At 45.0% G+C, this 22,516-nt stretch overlaps 1 protein-coding gene across 3 annotated transcripts in view; it reads left to right on the plus strand.

Annotated features, from left to right (window-relative positions):
* Window positions 1-242: 242 nt before the first annotated feature.
* LOC135906166 (influenza virus NS1A-binding protein homolog B-like) overlaps window positions 243-22,516 on the plus strand; it is a 92,597-nt gene continuing 70,323 nt past the window's right edge. Inside the window, exons 1-2 of one of the 3 annotated variants that reach the window (XM_065437414.2) lie at window positions 243-435; window positions 812-949. Coding sequence is in view for 1 of the 3 variants with exons in the window: in XM_065437413.1 (XP_065293485.1) it covers window positions 21,736-21,771 (36 nt within the window). In the remaining 2 variants the exon portion in view is untranslated. Of the gene's footprint in view, window positions 436-458; window positions 480-811; window positions 950-21,720; window positions 21,772-22,516 lie in introns of those variants that run through there. The other 2 variants (XM_065437415.2, XM_065437413.1) reach the window with 2 other exon arrangements.

The following is a 22,516-nucleotide window of genomic DNA, read 5'->3' on the forward strand; positions in this document are numbered from 1 at the left end:
ACGCACCAGCTAAGCGGCAGCGAAGGCATTGAGGCATGCCGCATAGCCTGCAGGGCAAGCACGGCACGTACCAGCGTACGCGACCGGCAAAAAACGGCCATATTGAATTTTGCGCTAAAAAAAAAAGTTTGCACTTCCGCTTCCGGATTGAGCAACGTCATCTGGCGTCCCCGAAAGTTAGTTCCATGCGCTGCCGCTGCTTATTTTCGAACCACTGCCAAAGGTACAGTTTCCCTTCTCTAAAGTTGTTCTTTATTCTATGGTCTCTACGCGCTTCGCGACATCTCTCTGCAGCTGGTGGTGCTCGCGGAATAGCTCCGTTAGGTTCTGTCAGGGCTGAAGCTGAGAGCAAAGATAACAACGTCTGTTTTCTGAACACTAATTACCTTGAGCCTGTGTCAGCCTTTGGTGGAGCCTCTGAAGTCATCTGCGCAGGTAGGTTACCGGCATGTTCTGCGAGTTCTGCATCGGAGCGCTGGGTGCGTCTCATACCCTTCTCACATGTCCACGTTCATGTACTCAACTAGCTGGTACCATCTTGGATGGTTTTTACTAGGTAGTGGTAATTTCTTTGTAGTTTCGGGCATAGGATGAATGGCAACATCGAGCTAGTAGCGTGTTCTGCTCCGCGCGCCTGCACGCAATGTTCCCGCTTGTAAGGCTTGAGTTAAATGCGGCCTGGAGCTCGCGCCCGTGTTAGGTTTAGTAGTCCGTTCGGCGTTTTTACGTAAAGAATGAGCAGGCCGTTTACTCTTTGACATTGCGTCGCTGTAAACTGTGGTACAATGGCGTTTCTTCTGATCTCTGTCAGCTTGGAGGCGAGGAATCTGTTCGCGGTCATCTGGCTAGGTTGCCACCATTTCCGAACATCCCCTGCCGAGTCACTTCGCTGCAAGGCATGCACGTGCTCTTATGACGGCTGCTGTCCGACAAGCCATCCTTCATCAAGGTTTGTTGTGCGTCATTTGTACCGTTTGTTCATACGTGTCGTTCGCTCTGAAATGTCAGTTATGCCCACTTTGTTCTCGTTACTTCATTGTGCATTAGATGAAGGCAATTATAAATAGCTTATACCCTCTGTATACGTATATGACTGCGAATATGGACCGACCTCTCTGCCATCGTTCCGCGTTCGAAAGCGCCATTATGTGCCAGCAGACTACTAAGCTTTATCTATTGATGTGCCACTGGTTTTATTATTCTATAAGGAATCAAAGTTTATAATCCTATAGATCTGTTTCGGCGGTTGCATGCAAATTATGTAATTCGCGCGCGTTTCTTTGCTTTTTTATTCTTTCGTGTGTGAGAGCGAAGCGAAAAATTTTCTTTTCAGGTGAGCTTTACCTGATTGAACAACCGAACTAATAGAATAGGGATACGGTAGTATCGTAACTTGCGCAAGAATTTCATCAGCTTCAGTAGGACCATGTGATATGCCGCGAGTTTGGCCTATAGTTATTAATTAGTTAATTGTTGCTCTTAGCCATGTCTTGCGTTTATGCCCTTCGAAGGTGTGCGAGCTAATATGTCGGCCGTGTTGGCGTCTGTGACATTTAGCTTTAGAAGACAGTACTTCAATTAGGTTGATTACCTATTCACGCGAACTATACCAAGTAAATGTTCTGAATGTACTCCGTCAGAATGATCATGTGCAGGAATTTGTGTGGAATTAGAAAGTGGCATATGAATGCAAGTGCATCTGCTGAAGCCGAGGGTTTGACCTCACCTGTTGCTGAGGCAAGTGTGGCATGGCACTGCTGTAGATTGCACTTGAGCGCAATGTTAGTTTAGTGTTAATCTGTATCAAGAAGCTTAAATCAATATGCTGCAGTACGTAGCGTGGCTGCGCAGCTCCACAGCAAACATTAAAATTGCTGTTAGGAGTACATCCGTTTTTTTAATAGCAAAATAGAGGGCTAAAATTTTGTATTTGTAGTGGCAAGTGAAAAGTAGAAGCCATCGTAACTATCGGCCAATCTCGTTTGGATGCATGCGCCTCTATGCACATGCATCTGTGCACCTCTATGCACCTGCTTCAGCAGGTGCATAGGTGCATATTTTTGAGGGGCTGAAAACGCCAGGTTACCAGAAACCTATGGAACTAAAGCAGATGTTATGGTTCCTTTATTGAAAATTAATGCAAGTGTCTCAATCTGTTAGGCTAGTCATATACTTAACCTGTATTAGACCAATGTTAGAGCATGTTAGCAGGAGCCATTTCAAACTAGATTATTCCACCAAAATAAGAAAGTGCAAGGAATACGTCGTGGTACAATCTACTCTGGTGTTCCCAAACGGATTGTACTATTAGCAAAATTTTATGCGTGCATGAAGTGCCTGCTTTAACCCAATGCTCAGGATAGGGAAAATTGATTCCTTTTCTTGCTGTTGAAAAGCTGCTTTAATGCCAATAGCATACTACATATTGTTCTGAGGGAAAGTGTGAAGCATTGACAATATCTCTAAGCTTTTATGTGAGCTTTCTTCATGAGCAACAATGGAATAAAACTGTTCACCTTCGCAAGTTTCAGAATCCAAACAAGGTGAAATTTTTGAGGAGACCACATCAAAATTTTAAGATATAGACATTGAAAAGTGTGCCTAACTACAAGTACAGACTGAACACACTTGAGTGGTTGAGTGGCCGGCTGTGGAATGCAGCAGCGGCCATAGCTGCTACCTTGAGGTTCCATGTATGTTTCTCCTATAGCCCATGGTACCTGGCAAGCGGCATGATTATGGGGGGTCTCGTTGCTGTGTTGACCTGTGCTTTTCCTTTGGCAATAGATGGCGACCAACTTGGCCAAAGTGTGATTCAATCTGTACATGTATTTAGCATTCATGTGCATCTTATTATGCGCATGTGTTTGTATCATGTTCTGATTGTTGTACTTGCAGTGATGTAAGCATGCTTTTTTATATATTGCATCACAGTAATTTATTCAACTTCATGTTGAAATGTACAAATTGTGGCCACCCAGAAATGGCCAAGATAGCCAGCAGCATCGTCAAAAAATATGATGCAGATCCAATGGACTTGTTGTAATCGACATGAGGCAAAGCTTTCATGCAACGGTCAATTAAATTCTATAAAGCTAACTGCAATATGTACAGTTGTCTATATTTTTCCGATGCAATGTTTGCTTATGCATCATACATGTGGCAACTTTAATCTCGTGTAATCTATACATAGTTTGGTGAACTCACTGAAACGTCAGCTTATTAAGACTTGGACCGACCTATGAGGCTGAGTTAGGTGAGCCTGGCTAAGTAGAGTTTTGACTCGGTCTGAGTCTGCATGAGCTAAGCTGGTTAGAATTTTGGGGAGTCTACACACATGCCAGATCATACCATGGAATAAAACGGAAAGCAGCTGCATCTCACAATCTGAGAAAAACAAGATTCGGATACACAAGTGTCATGCTCTCTTTTGTATATCTTGCAAGTTGCACAATACTAATTTTATAGAGGTAGTACTGACGAGATATGGTTACGAATTTATGCAGTAGTACATGTAATTGCAAACTCAGTAAGAACTGTTGCCTACATCTTGTTGGGCATGGCCTATGACTTGCGCTACATCTGTGTACTTTAAGGCTAAACCCCATGAGCGCGATTTTGTGCGTGACAGCGACGAGCGACGGATCGGACCGTCGCATGAACAGATCACTCGGTCTTGTCGCGCAATCGCTCAGTTCTGCAAATCTAGAATTTGTCGCCCGGAAGTGCTATTAGCAACTAGCCAATAGCGCAAAGCCAGAACTGGATGTACATAACTCAAGTACTTCCGATTGTCGCAGGGAACGAGCAAACGATTGAATTTTTATACGTGCAAGGATAAGAACCTACTGCCAGACTTTCAGAAATATTTTATGCTGCTTTTATAAAAACACATCAACTTAAGTTAATATGGCATGTGTCACGCTAGTTTCGGCGCCTAAATTGCTGCCCTCATACCGGCAACACGGGGGAGACGTCGCTCGAAGTCGTCGCTCGCATGGGGTACGTCTTGTAGGCGACGAGCGAACGCGACAGCCATCTCCATCGCGTCGCTTGTCGCTGTCACGTGTAAGATTGCTTGCGTGGGGTTTATACTTTATTAACTGTGGACGTGCAAGATCCAGCTACACTTGAAAAGATGCTATCATTTGCCAGAAGGGATGCAACCAGCTGACTTCACTGCTCAGTTTTGATTTACTTTTGTTTAATGTGTTATCCACTGTTTATAAAAATGTTTGTCTGCTTTTCACATTGTTGCATGTGTTTTACAGAAGGTAGAGAGAGAGAAGCAAGAAAAGGCAGGGATGTTTACTGCGAAGTAGTTTCTTAGAATACTGCAGTATGTTAGGACCAGCATATACAGAAGTAGTTCAGTGCACGGAAGTGCAATATGCAATTACTTGTTAAAGAGAGGGTTCATGAGTTGTAGTAAGGATAGTCTGCAGCACATTGAAGGTTTATTAGTTTCTGTGCTGGAAAGAAATGATAGATCAGAAAAAAGAGATAAAACTGTTAAAATTGTGCTTATCATGTGTTAACGCTTCAAAAACAAATTGTCAATGCTGTTTACTCCTAGTCAAAGCATTAAATAAGCTATTGGAAAAAATTCATTACGATATACACTTAGCACGTTCGCATTGCAAGCTTGATAAACAGTCGCATCTCAAAGCGGGAATAACAGAGCCTTGAAACGAGAATTCCCTGGGAGAAATATGCATGAAAGCCAAAACCAACGGACTGCAACTAAATGGTCGCACGACGTTGAAATGTCGGATACTATGCTTTCATGTCATATCCCCTCTAAACAGCATTTGACAACTTGCAGCGCATGGTAATAACGGAATGGCACGGAAAAGCATGTGCTATCAGTACCGGAAGCCAACGTGAAAAAATAAGCGTCCCATGATTAGCAACGTAGCATGTCCTCAAATGCATAGAAATCACTGAACTGAACCTGACTGACTTTTTATATCCCTTGTTCACTCGTCTGCTGGTGGTACGTACTGCTCACACAGTCCACAGCTCCACTCCATTAGTTGCACTGTTCAAGGCTCGTTGAGTCAATGTATATAGATAAAGATTCTTAAACGTTGTTTTGAGTGACCTACGTCATTTCCCGAAACAAGCTGAGAAATTGTTTTCACGGGTCTCGGCGCAATTTTGACGAAAAATCGCTGTGATCTGTGCGGCATGCAGCCAACGAGTTGGTCGCAGCCGCGGAAGGGGGGAGAGGGGGCGTCGACACCTGCGACTGCGATTTTCATAGCATGCAACCGAAATCGCACTTTTTGGTGCGATAGAAATCGTATTATGTGAAACAGCTTCATAGACTGACATTTGACGGCTGAAGTTATTCTGTTATCAATGGAGTTAATCACCTCGTAGCAGTTTCAGTAGAAAGATATTCTATCTGCTCCTCGGCATGCATTGAGCCATCTAGTTCCCCTGTGTATCCCAAGCTTCATTTTGTCTTCATGATTTCAGCCTCTTCATAATTAAGGTCATTCACTTGCACTAGTGTTTCATTCCTTAATATGGCTTTTCATTTTAATCAGCAACCCCAGTGATCGTGCCTGCATTTATAAACACAACAAATTGCAATGTTCATCTTTGACATTGCAAATGTCACTTGGCTCGAATAAGCAAATTGTGGCAGGCATACAAGTGCATCATCCATTCCCTACACACCAGCAAGCCAAGGTTCTGTGATCTACAATAGGGAGCTTTAGAAATACTGCACCCAATTTGGTTTGCATACCCAAAGTACACGTCCTGCTTGCATTCTTTTGTGCTCTTTTTGCACACTTTTGTAGACCCAGCAGTTTGGTCCCATAACTTTGGGTGCATAAAACCCTAAAGCTCCATAATGTCAAAGTTCACTACTGACATGCGGTCTGCTGGCCATATGAGCAGGACAGTTTAATTAAGAACCCAACAATTGATATTCGCACATTAAAGGGTACGAGTGGCCTCTCGCCTTGTCATCAAGCTTCTGTTCACACTCTTGGTTGTCTTAACGCCAAGAACTGAAAACATGTCACACTGTGGTACATTTCTTCACCAGTGGAGAAAATGTTAAAGGTGCATGGCAGTTTATCAATTTTGAAAGGTTGTACAGTGCTCATTTCTTAGCATTAGGGCAGACGACCAACCAGGAGCTTCCTGAAAGAAACAAGGGTTAAGTCCGATGGACCTTTAAAAGGTGCCCTTGGACTTGAACTTAGAACTTTATTTTCATGTCTGTAAAACGTACAGATGAGAGGGACAGAGAAAAAAACCCACAAATTCAGCTTGTCTAGGTCTGTGTCCTTATTGGTTTTTGGCAACATGCAACAATATGTGCATAAATATAACACATGAGCACATGTACGTGTAAAACAGTATAGCAATAAACATTGTGTGGATAAAATGGGACAACTTATACAAAGATACCTTTGCACACCAGCAAGAACACCGACATAAATGCAGGAATATGCGTATCATACATGTCACAGAAAAACAATGAAAATGCAGACAACATAAATCACTTTTCACAAGGGGAACATTCACAGAAATACAAAATTACATGAGTCACTATGCCATTGTGGCTTAACATGCATGTTTATCAGTTAAAGCGCAACCAAAAGCACTAAAGCGTACATGCAAATAAAAGTATGAACAACAAGTTTCAGCACTTAATTGAAGTGATAAATATGCTGATTAATGAAGAGAGTTAAGGTGGCAAGTGCATGGCACAGCATTTGGTTCCCATAGTTTGTTCTTGAAGGCAGAATATGCCAACTTTCTCTGTAACATGTGCTGCATCTGCTTGTATTTAATGTTAGCCTTGACAAGTACTCAAGAAAAATTGGTATTGCTTTTTTTTGTTAAGTGTTTTAGTAAAAGTATATTGCAGAATGATTTTATTGGCATTATATCTAATGAACAAAAAAAAAAGTCAGTATGCATGTCGAATGAAGACCTTGAAATTACACAGATGGTTTTGTTCTGCAATAAAAATGGTATGTTGATGTTATAGCTGGTTGTTAAACCCATACGAGATGACAGTAGTTAACACAAGATAATAAAAAAATTATAAAGTATGAGCTTCACTCTTAATGGGCAAAGGAAGCGTAATCTTATTAGTATTCTAACAACTTGTGCAAGTTATCAATAAAGTTAACATGGTCATTCCACAAAATAACCTCTTGGAAAATTACACGTAAACTTTTGACTGTTGGTGCTATGTCTACCAAAGAAGTGCCTATTTTGAGATGTCCATTGATGATCTGCTTTTTGTTCTCTGATTGAAAAAGCATGCCTTTTGTTTTAGTAGTATTAATAGTTAATAAATGTAATGAGCTCCACTTGTTCTAGTGTATCATTGGCAACACTTTGCAATTCTTACATGTTTTTAGAAGTTATAAAGTAGTGTCATCGGCCTAGATAACAAATTGTGCCATGATATTGAGAGTAGTTATATAATTTATATACAGGTTTAACAATAGTGGTCCTAGTATGTTTCCTTGAGGAGCCTCAGTGAATATAGGCACATTTATTGAACAGTGGTTATCTACAACGGTCTGATACTGCAGACAACTTTTAATTCAGGAATGTTCCCCTAAAGCCATAAATGTCAAGTTGTGTTAGTAGGGTATTGTGATTAATAGTACCAAAAGCCTTTGAAAAATCATTAAAGATGGCAAGAGTAACTAAATTGTCCTTAAAGCCTCGCAGAATTCTCACTTTTGCATCAGTAAACCTATTTCTGCTGAGCAACCTTTCTAAACCGAAACTGATAATCTGTAATTACATTTTGCTTTTTACAAAAAAAGGTTATTCTTGTATTAACTTCTCAAGACATTTAAAAAAATAGGGAGGATTGATATTGGCCTATAATTTGAGAGCTCGTTTCTGTCGCCAGGTTTTAAAAGAGCTCCTACTTTCGCGATTTGCATGCGCCGAGGAAATGGACCACTCGCCAACGAAATATTGTACACATGCTCCAATACAGGACAGATTAGGTCTAGCTCATGCTTTCCTGGGCGAATCTGCAAATCGCCAGTATTGCAACTTTTGCAATTTCGAAGGCTAAGAAACGTGTTGTAGATTTCATTGTGTTAGTGGGGCTTAGGAATGCACTCTGATGACATTTAGTTTCATTTACTTACTCTGTGCAACAAGGGTCATAGGAATTATTCACCAGCAACACAATATAAATGTCAAAAGCCTCGGCCAATACCGTGCCTGATGTCGACTCATTATTTATTCTAACCCTTCTACATTCTCTGGCTGATTGTTTACTTGAACTAAACTCTTTAGTGTTTTCCAGGTGATATCGGTTCGCATTATCGTTTCAACATTAGACAATTTCTCAGAATATTGCACTTTTGCTACTTTATTCCAGAATTTCTTAAACTCTGCTAAATCTGTTGTCTCTTGTGCCTAGCAATTGTTTGAAATGCGCATCTTTTTGTTTTATCAATTTCAACATCCAAGGTTTCTTTGCTTGGATTATTGACAGTAGTCTGGGATTAGTGTCGGTAATCCCTTCACTTCTACCTTCAGTCATTTCAGTTTCAGAGACATTTCAATTCAACTAAGGTGGAATTTGAAGTCGACTTTCTTCCTGTGTCTCTATGAGTAATAACTGCCCTCTTGTGATCTTCTAATGTGTAGCATCAAGCAACTAGACATGTGTGCTCTTTCTAGCTTCCAAGTTATTTAACAGAGATACATGGCTTATCTGTTAATTCACCTTAGCCCAGTTTACATGTGGCACATCGCATTTCCAAGCGCATTTGGGAAAGGTGATGCGACGCCGTTTACATGTAGCGCAGTAACTCTGGTGTCATATAAGGGAAGTGCAGCCGAGTGCACGTTGGTGGCTTGGTGCCGAGGAATAGTTTCGCGTGGAGCACGCTGCAGCGAGCGAAGTTGCTGGGGGGTGACCCCATTTCGCTTCTGCTTCGGGCGTTGCTGTCTCACAGCTTCAACAGCATGGCAGTCCCGCAGCTAATTCCTTCCCATAATTCCTAATGCGACAATCCTGCGTTTACATGCTCCACGAGAGTCGACTCGCGCCCGTAAATTTACCCTCACCTGGCGCATTACCACTGTTTACATGAATGCGATGCACTAGAAATGCGATACGACACTGTCGCATTCATGTAAATGCGGCTCATGATCGCCTCAATTTACATGTGATAAGGCAACACAAAGGCAGTTGTTCGTCAAGCTAGCTTAAAATGCAGTACATATCACTGGAAAAAGTTGACTACGATAAGTTAACTTGACAGCTGTCAAGAAAGGAAAGACAATTTTTCATGAAAAATCAACTTCTCTCTATTGTCCTACTATACATGTAAAATTGTGTTTTTGGTTAATACTGCACATGTACACATATTTGCGCTGTGAGAATTCAGTCATAGATACTCTTTAGACAACTTGTAAAATTGTGGTGGACCTGTTATTTATAGTCATTACAGACCTGATGTACAATGTTACTGTTGTGTTCAACAAACTTCAGAATCTAGCCATATTTGGGAACCTGCCAGCCACTAATTGGGTCTTTCTGGCTCCTCTGCTGTGTGTTGTAGAGCCTGTTTAACTGGCTGTGTAACCTAGTCTCCTTATGTGCCAGGATCTGCTCGTGGAGGGAACACCTCAGCAGTATTCAAGCATTCACAGGAGTCTCAATTAGAAATGAAAGCATGTATAGTAAGCTTTCACTAATAAACATCTGTGTTAGGAGTTTAGAAGTAATGAAAGTAGAACCTTGCACCTGTTTATAGCCACAATGAAAAGGAGTTATACCTGCCACTTTTTTTTTTTCTTGCAAAGTATAACAAGTGCCGAATACCGTATTGAATACTAACGGAAGTGTTAGACCCCATGCGGACTCTGGATTTTGGGAAGATTCATTTGAAACGTGCGAGACAGGTCAATTTTCTCCTAACCTGATCACGCAGTCTTTCCTGTGCATGCAGGCCATAATGCAAGTTTTTTCTGGCGCTTCTAGAATAGTCTCATAGCTATTGTTTTCACCATGTTTTCATGAAAACCGATAACATAACTTGCGTGATCACTGGAGCACGTTCATGTAAGGCCAACGAAAATGTCTATTAGCCATGTACAAATTTTTCTGTCGTTGCCATTCGTTCTTGTCATATCTTAATTCTCTTTCTCCTTACCCCTACGATGTGTTGGCGTTCACATTGCTGTACCTATGTCCAGTGTCTTGCTGCCTGTTGTGCTTCCCAGGTAGGGCTGCAAATGTGCCGGTAAGCAGCACCCTCAGTGCCGCATCTCTCGGTTTTGGGTATTAAAAACCCAGAGCCTCTGCTACGATCGTGTTAGCCTGCAGTATGTGTCCATGGAAGAAGGAAAAAGATTGGAGGGAACATACTGCAACACAATTGAAGCCAAACCTGGTGGCCCAACACGTGATCGCACGTCAAAGTGCACGGTTGGTTTTAGTGCTCCCGCTCTGCAGGCAGAGTCACGGCAGGGCAGCTGAACAAGTGCGCACTGAATAAAAACTACTGGCATAGCCACTGGGAACCAAACGTCTCAGCAAATCTTGATTCTTGCTCCGTGATCTCGAAGTAAGAGGTCACGTGTGGAGCCACCACTGTGGCTTCACGGAGCAATCGCTTGCCAAGGCTGGCTACATGACGCGATGCTCCCTCCTATATTTTTCCTTCCTCCTAGTATATGTCCATCTGGGCTGTGCTGCGGTGTAAATTTCTAATAATTCCAAGCATGGGAGACATTGCATGCCCTGTACATAGTGAAGAAGAGAAAATGCTCTGCTGGATAAGTACAAGGCTACACTCTAAAGAAAGTTTGCATCTTTTTGGGCTTATCTTGTCCCCAAACGATAATTGTCTATCTTGCTCCTTCGACTCTGCTCACCCCATACTTTCAGGCTATGAACAGCATGTGCGTTATCAGCGTGACGTAGCATTCTTGACAGTAAAGCAGCGAGCAGAGTTTTCAAGGAAGGAAACGCAAACGGGACAGATGACAATTATTGTTGTTGGACAAGATACATTCCAAAGGGTGTAAGCATTGTTTCAGAGTGTACATGAGAAGTCTTTGAAGCATTTTGGCGGTACTGCTGCTTTGGAGCACAACTCAAGTCTTACGAAGTCAAGCTGCTATGAATGAAGGGTCCCGAACTTACGATTGTGCCCATTAACTTTAGGCGCAGCAACTCAAATCCGTGGTTCCGGAATAATTATGTAATTGACTCATTAAGCTAATGAACAGAATAAAACCGCTGCTAGCTTTTTCACCATGACTGACAGTCTGAGTGGCTCTGTTAAGTGTTGATGGTGGCTTCTGTTCTACGGTTGGTCACAAACATGCTTCTGTGGCCAATGAATGACACTGAGCATCGTTAATTCACACAATCAAGTTTCTGCATTCTGTGTGTTTCTGAGAGCGAAAACAGTGCAGGTGCAATTGTTTTTCTTTTTGTGTTTAATTTTTTTGCATTGCTATTCAGTTGTTAAAACAAATTATGTGACGGCACTAAGCAAAATTTTTATCAACATTCCCCTCACTGCATGTTGAAAATGACTTGGTGCCACGTCAGCCAATTTTGTTTTGTCATCTCTATTTTTGCAGTCCCCGCTTGTCGTTCAATGAGCTCTCGCTTAATATGCAGTTTCAACACTCATCAGAAGCAGGCTTCAAGACCTTTGTAATGTTTTTTGCGTGGCAGTTTTAGATTAAAGGGTATTCACAAGTGTTTCAGACTCAACAGCGCTGTTCGCTCCCCCTTTTGATATGAAGTTGCTAAGTTAAGAGCGGAGCACCCTTTTGATGAGCTGTGACTCGGGCCTTTTGTACCAAATGCAGATAGTTCTTCCTGTCTCTGAACACCAGACTAGTACGTGTTACAGAAAAAAAAAGTAACGATCACAATTTATTACTTCATTCAAAAAATGCAATGGATTACAGTGACCAGTTACTGGAGCTCGAAAGTAATAATTACTAAAAAGCAATCAATTACTTCTGTTACATTCCTCCCAACTTAACAAGTACAGTAGAACAAGTTGGCCAGGTTCTTTCAGTGCATCCTTTGCAGCCCTTTACACAATAATCTTTGCTAACAATTGCTTTTCAAAATTTTCTTCCTGTTATCGCTTGTTGTGAAGACATTAGGGGCTACGACATTGAAAACTCGCTCAATGTGCGTGCTGGAAGGAATTGTGATGTAATGGAAGAACGCCTTGCGCGCAAGATTTTGGTTACTCAGTGTCACGATGCTCGCGTCTGTGTCCTCTATGAAGCGCAGTGCTACAGTGTTCATCATCATCATCAGCCTGGTTACACCCACTGCAGGGCAAAAGCCTCTCCCATTTTTCTCCAACAACCCCGGTCATGTACTAATTGTGGCCATGCCATCCCTGCAAACTTCTTAATCTCATCCGCCGACCTAACTTTCTGCCGCCCCCTGCTACGCTTCCCTTCCCTTGGAATCCAGTCCGTAACCCTTAATGACCATCGGTTATCTTCCCTCCTCATTACATGTCCTGCCCATGTCCATTTCTTTTTCTTGATTTCAACTAAGATGTAATTAACTCGCATTTGTTCCCTCACCCAATCTGCTCTTTTCTTATCCCTCAACGTTACACCTATCATTCTTCTTTCCATAGCTCGTTGTGTCGTCCTCAATTTGAGTAGAACCCTTTTCGTAAGCCTCCAGGTTTCTGCCCCGTAGGTGAGTACTGGTAAGACACAGCTATTATACACTTTTCTCTTGAGGGATAATGGCAACCTGCTGTTCATGATCTGAGAATGCCTGCCAAACGCACCCCAACCCATTCTTATTCTTCTGATTATTTCCGTCTCATGATCCGGATCCGCAGTCACTACCTGCCCTAAGTAGATGTATTCCCTTACGACTTCCAGTGCCTGGCTACCTATTGTAAATTGCTGTTCTCTTCCGAGACTGCTAAATATTACTTTAGTTTTCTGCAGATTAATTTTTAGACCCACCCTTCTGCTTTGCCTCTCCAGATCAGTGAGCATGCATTGCAGTTGGTCCCCCGAGTTACTAAGCAAGGAAATATCATCAACAAATCGCAAGTTACTAAGGTATTCTTCATTAACTTTTATCCCCATTTCTTCCCAATCCAGGTCTCTGAATACCTCCTGTAAACACGCTGTGAATAGCATTGGAGAGATCGTATCTCCCTGCCTGACGCCTTTCTTTATTGGGATTTTGTTGCTTTCTTTATGGAGGACTACGGTGGCCGTGGAGCCGCTATAGATATCTTTCAGTATTTTTACATACGGCTCGTCTACACCCTGATTCCGTAATGCCTCCATGACTGCTGAGGTTTTGACAGAATCAAATGCTTTCTCGTAATCAATGAAAGCTATATATAAGGGTTGGTTATATTCCGCACATTTCTCTATCACCTGATTGATAGTGTGAATATGATCTATTGTTGAGTAGCCTTTACGGAATCCTGCCTGGTCCTTTGCTTGACAGAAGTCTAAGGTGTTCCTGATTCTACTTACGATTACCATAGTAAATAGTTTGTAGGCAACGGACAGTAAGCTGATCGGTCTATAAGTTTTCAAATCTTTGGCGTCCCCGTTCTTATGGATTAGGATTATGTTAGCGTTTTTCCAAGATTCCGGTACGCTCGACGTTATGAGGCATTGCGTATACAGGGTGGCCAGTTCCTCTAGAACAATCTGCCCACCATCCTTCAACAAATCTGCTGTTACCTGATCCTCCCCAACTGCCTTCCCTCTTTGCATATCTCCCAACGCTTTCTTTACTTCTTCCGGCGTTACCTGTGGGATTTCGAATTCCTCTAGACTATTTTCTCTTCCATTATCGTCGTGGGTGCCACTGGTACTGTATAAATCTCTATAGAACTCCTCAGCCACTTGAACTATCTCATCCATATTAGTAATGATATTGCCGGCTTTGTCTCTTAATGCAATCTGATTCTTGCCAATTCCTAGTTTCTTCTTCACTGTTTTTAGGCTTCCTCCGTTCTTGAGAGCATGTTCAATTCTATCCATATTATACTTCCTTATGTCAGCTGTCTTACTCTTGTTGATTAACTTCGAAAGTTCTGCCAGTTCTATTCTAGCTGTAGGGTTAGAGGCTTTCATACATTGGCGTTTCTTGATCAGATCTTTCGTCTCCTGCGATAGCTTACTGGTTTCCTGTCTAACGGCGTTACCACCGACTTCTATTGCGCACTCCTTAATGATGCCCATGAGATTGTCGTTCATTGCTTCAACACTAAGGTCCTCTTCCTGAGTTAAAGCCGAATACCTGTTCTGTAGCTTGATCTGGAATTCCTCTATGTTCCCTCTTACTGCTAACTCATTGATCGGCTTCTTATGTACCAGTTCCTTCCGTTCCTTCCTCAGGTCTAGGCTAATTCGAGTTCTTACCATCCTGTGGTCACTGCAGCGCACCTCGCCGAGCACGTCCACATCTTGTATGATGCCAGGGTTAGCGCAGAGTATGAGGTCTATTTCATTTCTAGTCTCGCCGTACGGGCTCCTCCACGTCCACTTTCAGCTATCCCGCTTGCAGAAGAAGGTATTCATTATCCTCATATTATTCTGTTCCGCAAACTCTACTAATAACTCTCCCCTGAGATTCCTAGTGCCTATGCCATATTCCCCCACTGCCTTGTCTCCAGCCTGCTTCTTGCCTACCTTGGCATTAAAGTCGCCCATTAGTATAGTGTATTTAGTTTTTACTCTACCCATCGCCGATTCCACGTCTTCATAGAAGCTTTCGACTTCCTGGTCATCATGACTGGATGTAGGGGCGTAGACCTGTACAATCTTCATTTTGTACCTCTTATTAAGTTTCACAACAAGACCTGCCACCCTCTCGTTAATGCTATAGAATTCCTGTATGTGACCAGCTATATTCTTATTAATCAGGAATCCGACGCCTAGTTCCCTTCTCTCCGCTAAGCCCCGGTAGCACAGGACGTGCCCGCTTTTTAGCACTGTATATGCTTCTTTTGGCCTCCTAACTTCACTGAGCCCTATTATATCCCATTTACTGCCCTCTAATTCCTCCAATAGCACTGCTAGACTCGCCTCACTAGATAACGTTCGAGCGTTAAACGTTGCCAGATTCATATTCCAATGGCGGCCTGTCCGGGGGCTCAAAGAAGGCGCTCCCGGTAGCGCCAATGAAAAGCTGAAAAAATAATATTCTTCCACACTCCATTCTGGACATTGCAGGCGATTTCCTGCAACTTTTGTGTAAAGTGGCCATCCGCATCGAGCCATAGCAATGCCAGTGCAATTCGTCGGCCAACTTCTGCTCGTGAAGAGTTGGGAAACAAATACTCAGCACCGGATTTGCCTCTCTCAATATGCACAACCGCGAGGCTGTTGCGTGGCACGTCTGCGGGCGTTTTACTGTAGTTCCCGCCGAATTCATGTTCAAAGCTGCCTCGCCTGTTGTCTCGTCAATAAAATGACTTGTTTCTGAAAAAAGTAACTCATCAGTTATAAAACTTCCAAAAATGTAATTGATTACAAGTTATTACACGTAATTCGTTATATGCACAACTCTGTGTGAACACCCAAATAAGTACAAAAATAAGCCTGAACCGGTATCGCGTAGCAATTCCTTCGATTCGATTCTATGCCACTCTTATCATCCACCGATCACGGCCTGCTGATCGCATTGATAGCGCGGCCTGAGCGCCGTTCTGATACTGACGAAGCGCGACAAGGAATGGTATTGGATTGGAATTGAATCGTTACGGCAGAATGCGCAAGCAAGGCAAGCAAGCAAGCCCTACTTCCTGGTGACAGTAGACAGTTTTAGTTTCACGTACGTAGAAGCACTGCGTGCGTGAAGATCTTGGGGGACCTGAATGCGCATGCACCGAATGCAGGGAGGTCCGTCGCGTCCCACGTATTCGCGCTTTCCAGATACGCTAGCGCCGCCGCGCGGATTTTTTCGGAACCCGGGAGGGGGTGATGGATTTCCCGCCCACGCGGTTTCTGCAGCTGTGTTGGCGTTTTGGTACTCTTTGATATGGGGAAAAAAAAAAACAGTCGACGAGCGAAGAGCAACCGCATGTGCAGTGTGCCACAATGCACAAATCGAGCAATATTGGGAAAAGTATTGGGAAAAGCACCACTTTCCAAAAGAAAAAAAAAAGGACAGGAAGTTGTGGGTGATCAAGCTTCGCATCGGGAAGCAAGTGAGCGAAGAAATAGTCATATGTAGCGAGAATTTCAACAAAAACTTCTTTTGGGGCCACCTTGGTGAGTGTATTTGACTGTTGCTCAATGATTTCATTTCATTTTTGTGGCGAGCTCTTACGAAAGCGGCTGAAGAGAAACGCTGTGCCTTCGCAAAAGATCCCGCTGCGGTCCCACGAAGCAAGACTGAGACCATGGTGTAACTGAGACCTAGCGTTGGCCGAAGAAGGCCCTCTACAGATTCCCAAAGTAAATTTAAGTGCACAAGTGTCAGCGTTTATTAAGTTTTCTGCTTGCACTGCGCTGCCTGCGCTGTTTCGGCAAATACTCTGCGACGGTGCCTGACGCTGCGTCGCGAGCATTGCAAACTAGAGAACCTATTCCGCAACCGTTCGTAGTCGTTTTGTGTGAGAACGAAACAGGCGGTCTATATATGCACAAGGCGTTCGCTGATTTCTTTTTTCTTTTGCTGTATTCAAAGGTGTGTACTGATCGGGGGTCGAGCGCACGTGTTTCTGATTTTGTAGTTTTGTTTGGTCTTAAAGTATCTCTTCTATAACAATGTTGCAAGAAACAAGGGCCAGGACTACGTACCCGAAGCGGTCATTGATGAAGAATGCGCATGCGAGCTTCCCTACAGCACGCGAAAACACTAATCGTGCTGTAAAACGGGGTGCGCTGGCACACGTCATAGTGTCACTGATATATTGTAAATCGGCACTACTGAAATGTTTACGTATTATCTGGCATCATTAACAAGCATTCCGTATATAAGCCGCTGCGTCGAGCCATTTATCTCATCGTGAATGCACCCTAAGTTTACCTTATGCAGCGGCATAAAGCGCATACTGCGCTCTGTTTACATCTGAGCGCTACCGATTAACTGCTTGGTGTCAATTCTTGTACATCGCGTATAGATTAGGAAACGTAAGGATACATAGTGACCTTTACGGCGCCGGTTACACTGCAGACTTAACTTTTATAGTATGCGGCGGGCCTCTCACGGCGCTTGTCTGCAGGCAGAGTTACTCGACCTGAACAGCCGGGCTTGTCGCCTTTCGTATTTCACACCATATTATATGGCCAGCGTTAAACGTAGCTTCTCCCTCTACAACACATCTCTGCGTTTCCTTAGCAATGTTAAGGATCGCGCTTAGAGATACCAGAGGCCCGTAAGCCGCCTGCTTCTGCAGATGCGCACGCTTTCGTATCGCCTCCATCACCTCTATCCCCGCCATATTGGAACGTTCTCCGCGCCACCTATAGGCGCTGGAAAGTGCGAATACACGACGGGCTTTGCGAGCTAGCAGGCAGAGAACGCAGCTCAAGCTACCACGTATGCGCTGTTCGCGAAGTGCGAGAAACGCACGATGGTTCCCATTAGGCTCGTCTTAAACGAACTTGGCGGGAGTAGCGTTGCCGTATGCTGGCAGAAGGTTCCAGTAGACCACGCGGAAGCAACGATTTGTCGCTTTAACGACTTAGAGCGAAAGCTTTACTACGCCATGTCTCCCAAGGTCATTGATCGCGTCGCAATGACCTTGAGCCGCCGGAGTGCAAGTGGGGCAGGTGTGACGTTACGCCACGTGATCCGCTGCGGAGAGGCGTTGCAGCTTGGCTGCACTCGCTCGGAGGCTCGCCGCTGGAGTACCAGGTGACTAGGCGAGGGATAAAGGGCCCCTCACCAGTTCTGGCCATTTTGAGCTGACAAGCGCAGAGCATATATTGCGCGATAACAATCGTGTCTGCTAAGTATTACATCGCTACGCGCCACGGAAAGGTCTGAAATTTCAATCCGAACGCCGTTTCCCTTTTCACTCGTGGCCGCCGCGCTCCAAGCCGGGCGGTGTCGTAATCGTGTCCCTGCGCCTACGTAATCGTGTCCGCAGTGTGAGGTCGCTCGTGGTGACACGTGACTTCGAGACTTATTCAAGACATCTGTTATCTGTGCGATCTGTTGCTTGAATTGACGAATTGAAGTTTAGAGAAATAATAGAACACATAAACGGAATGTCTGCGTGTTTTTTTGTTTTACTTCGCACCGAAGCAAGAGAGATGTACTTCCGCTTCGTCTGCTTGTCCCACTCAGATATTGGCCCCTGAAGTTGCGTTACGCGGTAGCCTAGGCGCAGCGCGCGTGAGGTTCTTTGCCTTCTCCCCCCCTCCCCCTTTCTTTTTTTTTTGTTTTCCTTACCGCAGTTATTTTCAGGAGCTCATTGCAGTACGTAGTGTTAGAAGTACGAACAATGAAATGAACCCGGAAAAGAAAGATGATTCTGCCCAGTATGCAATTGCAAATAAAATCTAATGGGGCGTATACGAATACATAGGACCTGCTTCAGCTGAAGTGACCATTTATAGCAATACCAAAGAGTGGTTCTTTTCTGCAGCAAATTATCTCTAATGGAGGAGGTCGAACAGCACGTCCAACGTACAGCAGTCTAGAAAAAAAGTAGCTGATTTTATGAGTAACTCTTTGGCACAAGGACAAAGCAAGCGCGTGTCTCAAGCTGGTCAATATGCAAAAAAATTTACAACCTGCCGCGGGGTATCGCTTGTTATGGCGTTCTGCTATTGAACGTTAGGTCGCGTGTTCGATTTATTGCTGCGGCGGCTGCATTGCGCTGGGGATGCACTGCTAAATGTCCGTGTACCGTGCTTTGGGTGCTTAGTAAAGAATCGCAAGTGTTCAAAATTAATCCAGAGCCCTGCACTACGGCGTTGCTGATAGCCCGCTGTCTAATGAGAGCCTTTCTGCGTTGAAGTCGCAGTTAGCCGCAAGCCAAAGTTCCCCTTTAGAAAGCAAAATTCTACAGACTGCCGAAAGCTGAATTTTGATTGCCTCGGTATGATTAAAAAGCCTCTGGTTGAAAAACTGGTCCCGGTAGCATCTGTACCAAAAACAAATATCGCAATTATGTAAACTGTATGTTAGATCCTATAAAGATGACAAATGTATATGTATAGCCAAAAGTAGCATCGTTACATTGCTTTAGTCCGCTTGAAATGTTCCGATAGACGCATGCAGTTTACAAAATTGCAATGTTTCTGTATTTCCGAGTTAGAGCTGTAAACTTACTGCAGGATTTTTCCCGAAATTTTCAGTTCCTGCAATTCTTCAAAATAGACATTTAAATCAGAACGAACTGTAGATAGATAACGTATTGGCTTGCAACTGACCTAGTCGACATTGGCTCAGTTTATGCGGCTCAGTTTATTCCGCGCAATGCGATTTCTCTATTGCAAGGTTGGGGTAGGAGCACCCAAGTTAAGCATCCTCTCAATCTTACCGTTTTTGTTGTTCCTTTCCACTGCATCGTACGCTTATTGTGACACTTCTTATGTGATGAAGGAAGCGTGCAAGGCACATGCTTTGTGATATCGGATGTTTTTCAATTGATAGGTATTTAAGCACGAATCGATAAAGAATAAGATGTGCACAAGTTTTCTCGGCGAGAAGCTGTTGCAAATGTCGATTACGTCAGTTATGTGCTTGGCCGTGACCTGAGATTGCACAGGACACTCGTTCATACCAGAAACTATGCGACAGCTGTACTGCGAATGTGGAATGGAAGGCGTTTTTATTCGCAGCTCTACGAAGGATAGCGGAATGAATCTTATGCTGTGACGTATGATACGGATTCTAAAAAGTAGTGAGCGAATTGCGAGCCCCCGCCGCTGAGCTGCCGAGTGTCCTGAGACAGCGATCACGTTGGCGACTCGTTGCATGAAGATCTGGTGTTTGCTTCATAGTGCCCGGTGTGCCACATCCCTTGGCTACGCCACTGTTTGCCTGCTTACGGTTGAGGTCGCCTTGCGGGCGGACCCCGCCAGACATCGTGGTCGGCATCGTGGCCTCTCCCAAGGTGCTTCGCTCGGGGTTCTGTTCTCCTGCGCGATCGGAGTTACGAGATCACCCAACGTAGACCTGACCACTAAGATAGGAATACCTGGCGTGTTTGTTTATTCGAAACAAAGCTGCCCTGACCGCTGCTCGTTATCGACCGCCAGTGGTGCGTAATTCACTGGCCACGCAGCTGGCGCACCCTGGTTGCAGTTTGGGGCGCGCACACGCACCAAACACGCGCGTTCCTTGGTTGTCGTGGCTGAACCCTTTTTGGCTGGCCGCGCGCGTCTTGTTTATCCACAGCCACGTCGCAGTTGTCTTCTGCAGCCTAAATTCAGGGACCGCGAGACAGGCAGCGCAGACGTAAACTCGTCTGAGAACTAGCAGATGGCTGATGTTGAGTGCCAAGAGAGGCGCGCATCTTCTTGGCCAGCGGCAAAACACGGCAGCTCGGCGGCCACTTGCGGACTGAACTTCTGTGTGTTGAGGTTGCGGGGAGCGATCGTATTTATTGCCTGCGTCGTCTCTATAGCATCAGGCGCCCCAACAAAAGTTATTTTGATGGGCTGAAGGAGGAGGTATCCTACAGCCTAAAACTGCGCAGCGGAATTTCGTGTGCTGCTAAATCACCACTCGACACGCAGCCGGCAATGTGTACGGCATGCACTGCGGGGGAGTCATAGCATGTCTGCAAACGCGTTGTATACGACACCTTCCTTGTCGCTGTTCTGCCACGTGTTCAGACGTTTCTCGAGGGCGCCGAATGAGTTCTGATCTTACAGCGTTGTGCGGCGGTCCATTGGCACGACTGCTCGGTGTTCGCAGATGCTTTCTAGGGCAGTGTTTGTTGGTTGGGTTGTAATGCCCTTTACTGTGGCGTCCTTCGACGCGCTGTGCCAGCTCATAGGGACGTAAAACCTCGTCAATCAAACGGTAACGTACACCGCGTTGTCACACGAATGCTGGAAGGTTGTTTGAAAGATTGCGTGAAAGCCCGCCCCGAGGAGTGTCCCGTGTATGTGTGAGCAGCGATTAGCGCGAAATGTAACCCTCGCCTTCGCTGTTGTTTGGCCAGAACACCTGTCGTCGCGGCCGTCGGTTGATGCGGCAAAGGTGCCCCATGTAGCCACCATGCCCCAACGGCGCCGCCAGCAGTCAGTGTCACGTGGCCGGAATGAGCAGGTTTGCGCCTTTCGCGTTGTGTCTCCCATTTCGTGCCGGGCTGCGTTGCTGACGTCACCGACTCCACGGTGAGACGGCCAGCAGCGTGCATCACCTGAAGAGGTGCGAAAAAGAAGGGGAAACAAAAAACGACGCGTAGACATGAATGAGCGAAACGGCGGTACTGTCTGGCAGCCCCGCGGTTATATTTAGTGCTGGGTCGGGCTGTCGTGCCGCTCTGTTTTGTTCTTGTGTTCGGCTTGGTAGGCGTCCAGACTTGGCCTAGGTTCGAGCGTCCCCCGGTGCCCTGTTGGGCGCTCTCCCTGCCCGTTTGTTCTCGGAACCCGCCCAAGGCCGCTGCAGGAGTTGGAGAGGAAGAACGCTTTCCTGGCCAGATTCGGAGAAGCCATGCGCTCGGAGCCCTATAGTCTCGTTAGGGAGCCCAGTGCGGGGAGAAACCGGTGTATGGTCAGTCTGACGCCGCGGCGTCCTTGTTTGGCCGGCGCCTCCCGTGGCTTCCCATGCGCTGCTACTCCTCGCTGCAGCCTTACTGCGCCGTAAGCTTTCTGCTACTCTCTTCCGAGAATCCCGTCTTGGTCGCAGCACGGTCCATGAGCTCACCTCTCGGATCGGTTTTACCGCACAGAGGGCTCCTGGCAAGCGCGCCATTCATGTGCATATTGATTTCGCAGTCAAGAAGCAAAAATAGTTGTCTAGCTTGCCGCTGTAGTTTTGTTGCCGACGTCTGAAATTGGAAGCACCACCGTACTTCTTTTGCTAGCATTTCAGTGCGACTTGTTTCTTGTTTTTCGTTGATAACGTGGCTTCTGTTCGACCTCGTGTAGTGCAATTTGACTTGCGATGGGCACAACATATGTTAGCATCCCATCGAGTATATATTTACCATTTCATCTGTAGCACATTCGAGCGCACGCACGAGGAATGTCTTCGTTTATATGACGCTTTGTAATGATCGCGACACCGGTGTCGTCGTGCGTTATAGAGGAAAGAAAAAAGGACGAGGGAGCATGCCAGCCTTCGCGAGGCAACGCTTCTGACGCTGTTCTCTCCCCGCTTTCACTGTGGGGATCACAGGAAATGCGCGCATCGCGCGCTGAATCCCGGAAACAGCATGCCGTATACGTGGCTTGAATCGTGGTAGACTTGAGTGCCGCTGGCCACCAGGGTTACCGCCGCTTTCTCTCGCCGCATTTGATAATTTTAGTTTTAGAAACAATTAGGTCCGGAACGTCTGTATTATTCGCCGAGCACTGTCTTAGTGTGTAGTTTCATTTCTTAGCC

This window comes from Dermacentor albipictus, chromosome 1 (assembly GCF_038994185.2).
Source record: "Dermacentor albipictus isolate Rhodes 1998 colony chromosome 1, USDA_Dalb.pri_finalv2, whole genome shotgun sequence".
In the NCBI taxonomy this organism is placed as follows: domain Eukaryota; kingdom Metazoa; phylum Arthropoda; class Arachnida; order Ixodida; family Ixodidae; genus Dermacentor; species Dermacentor albipictus.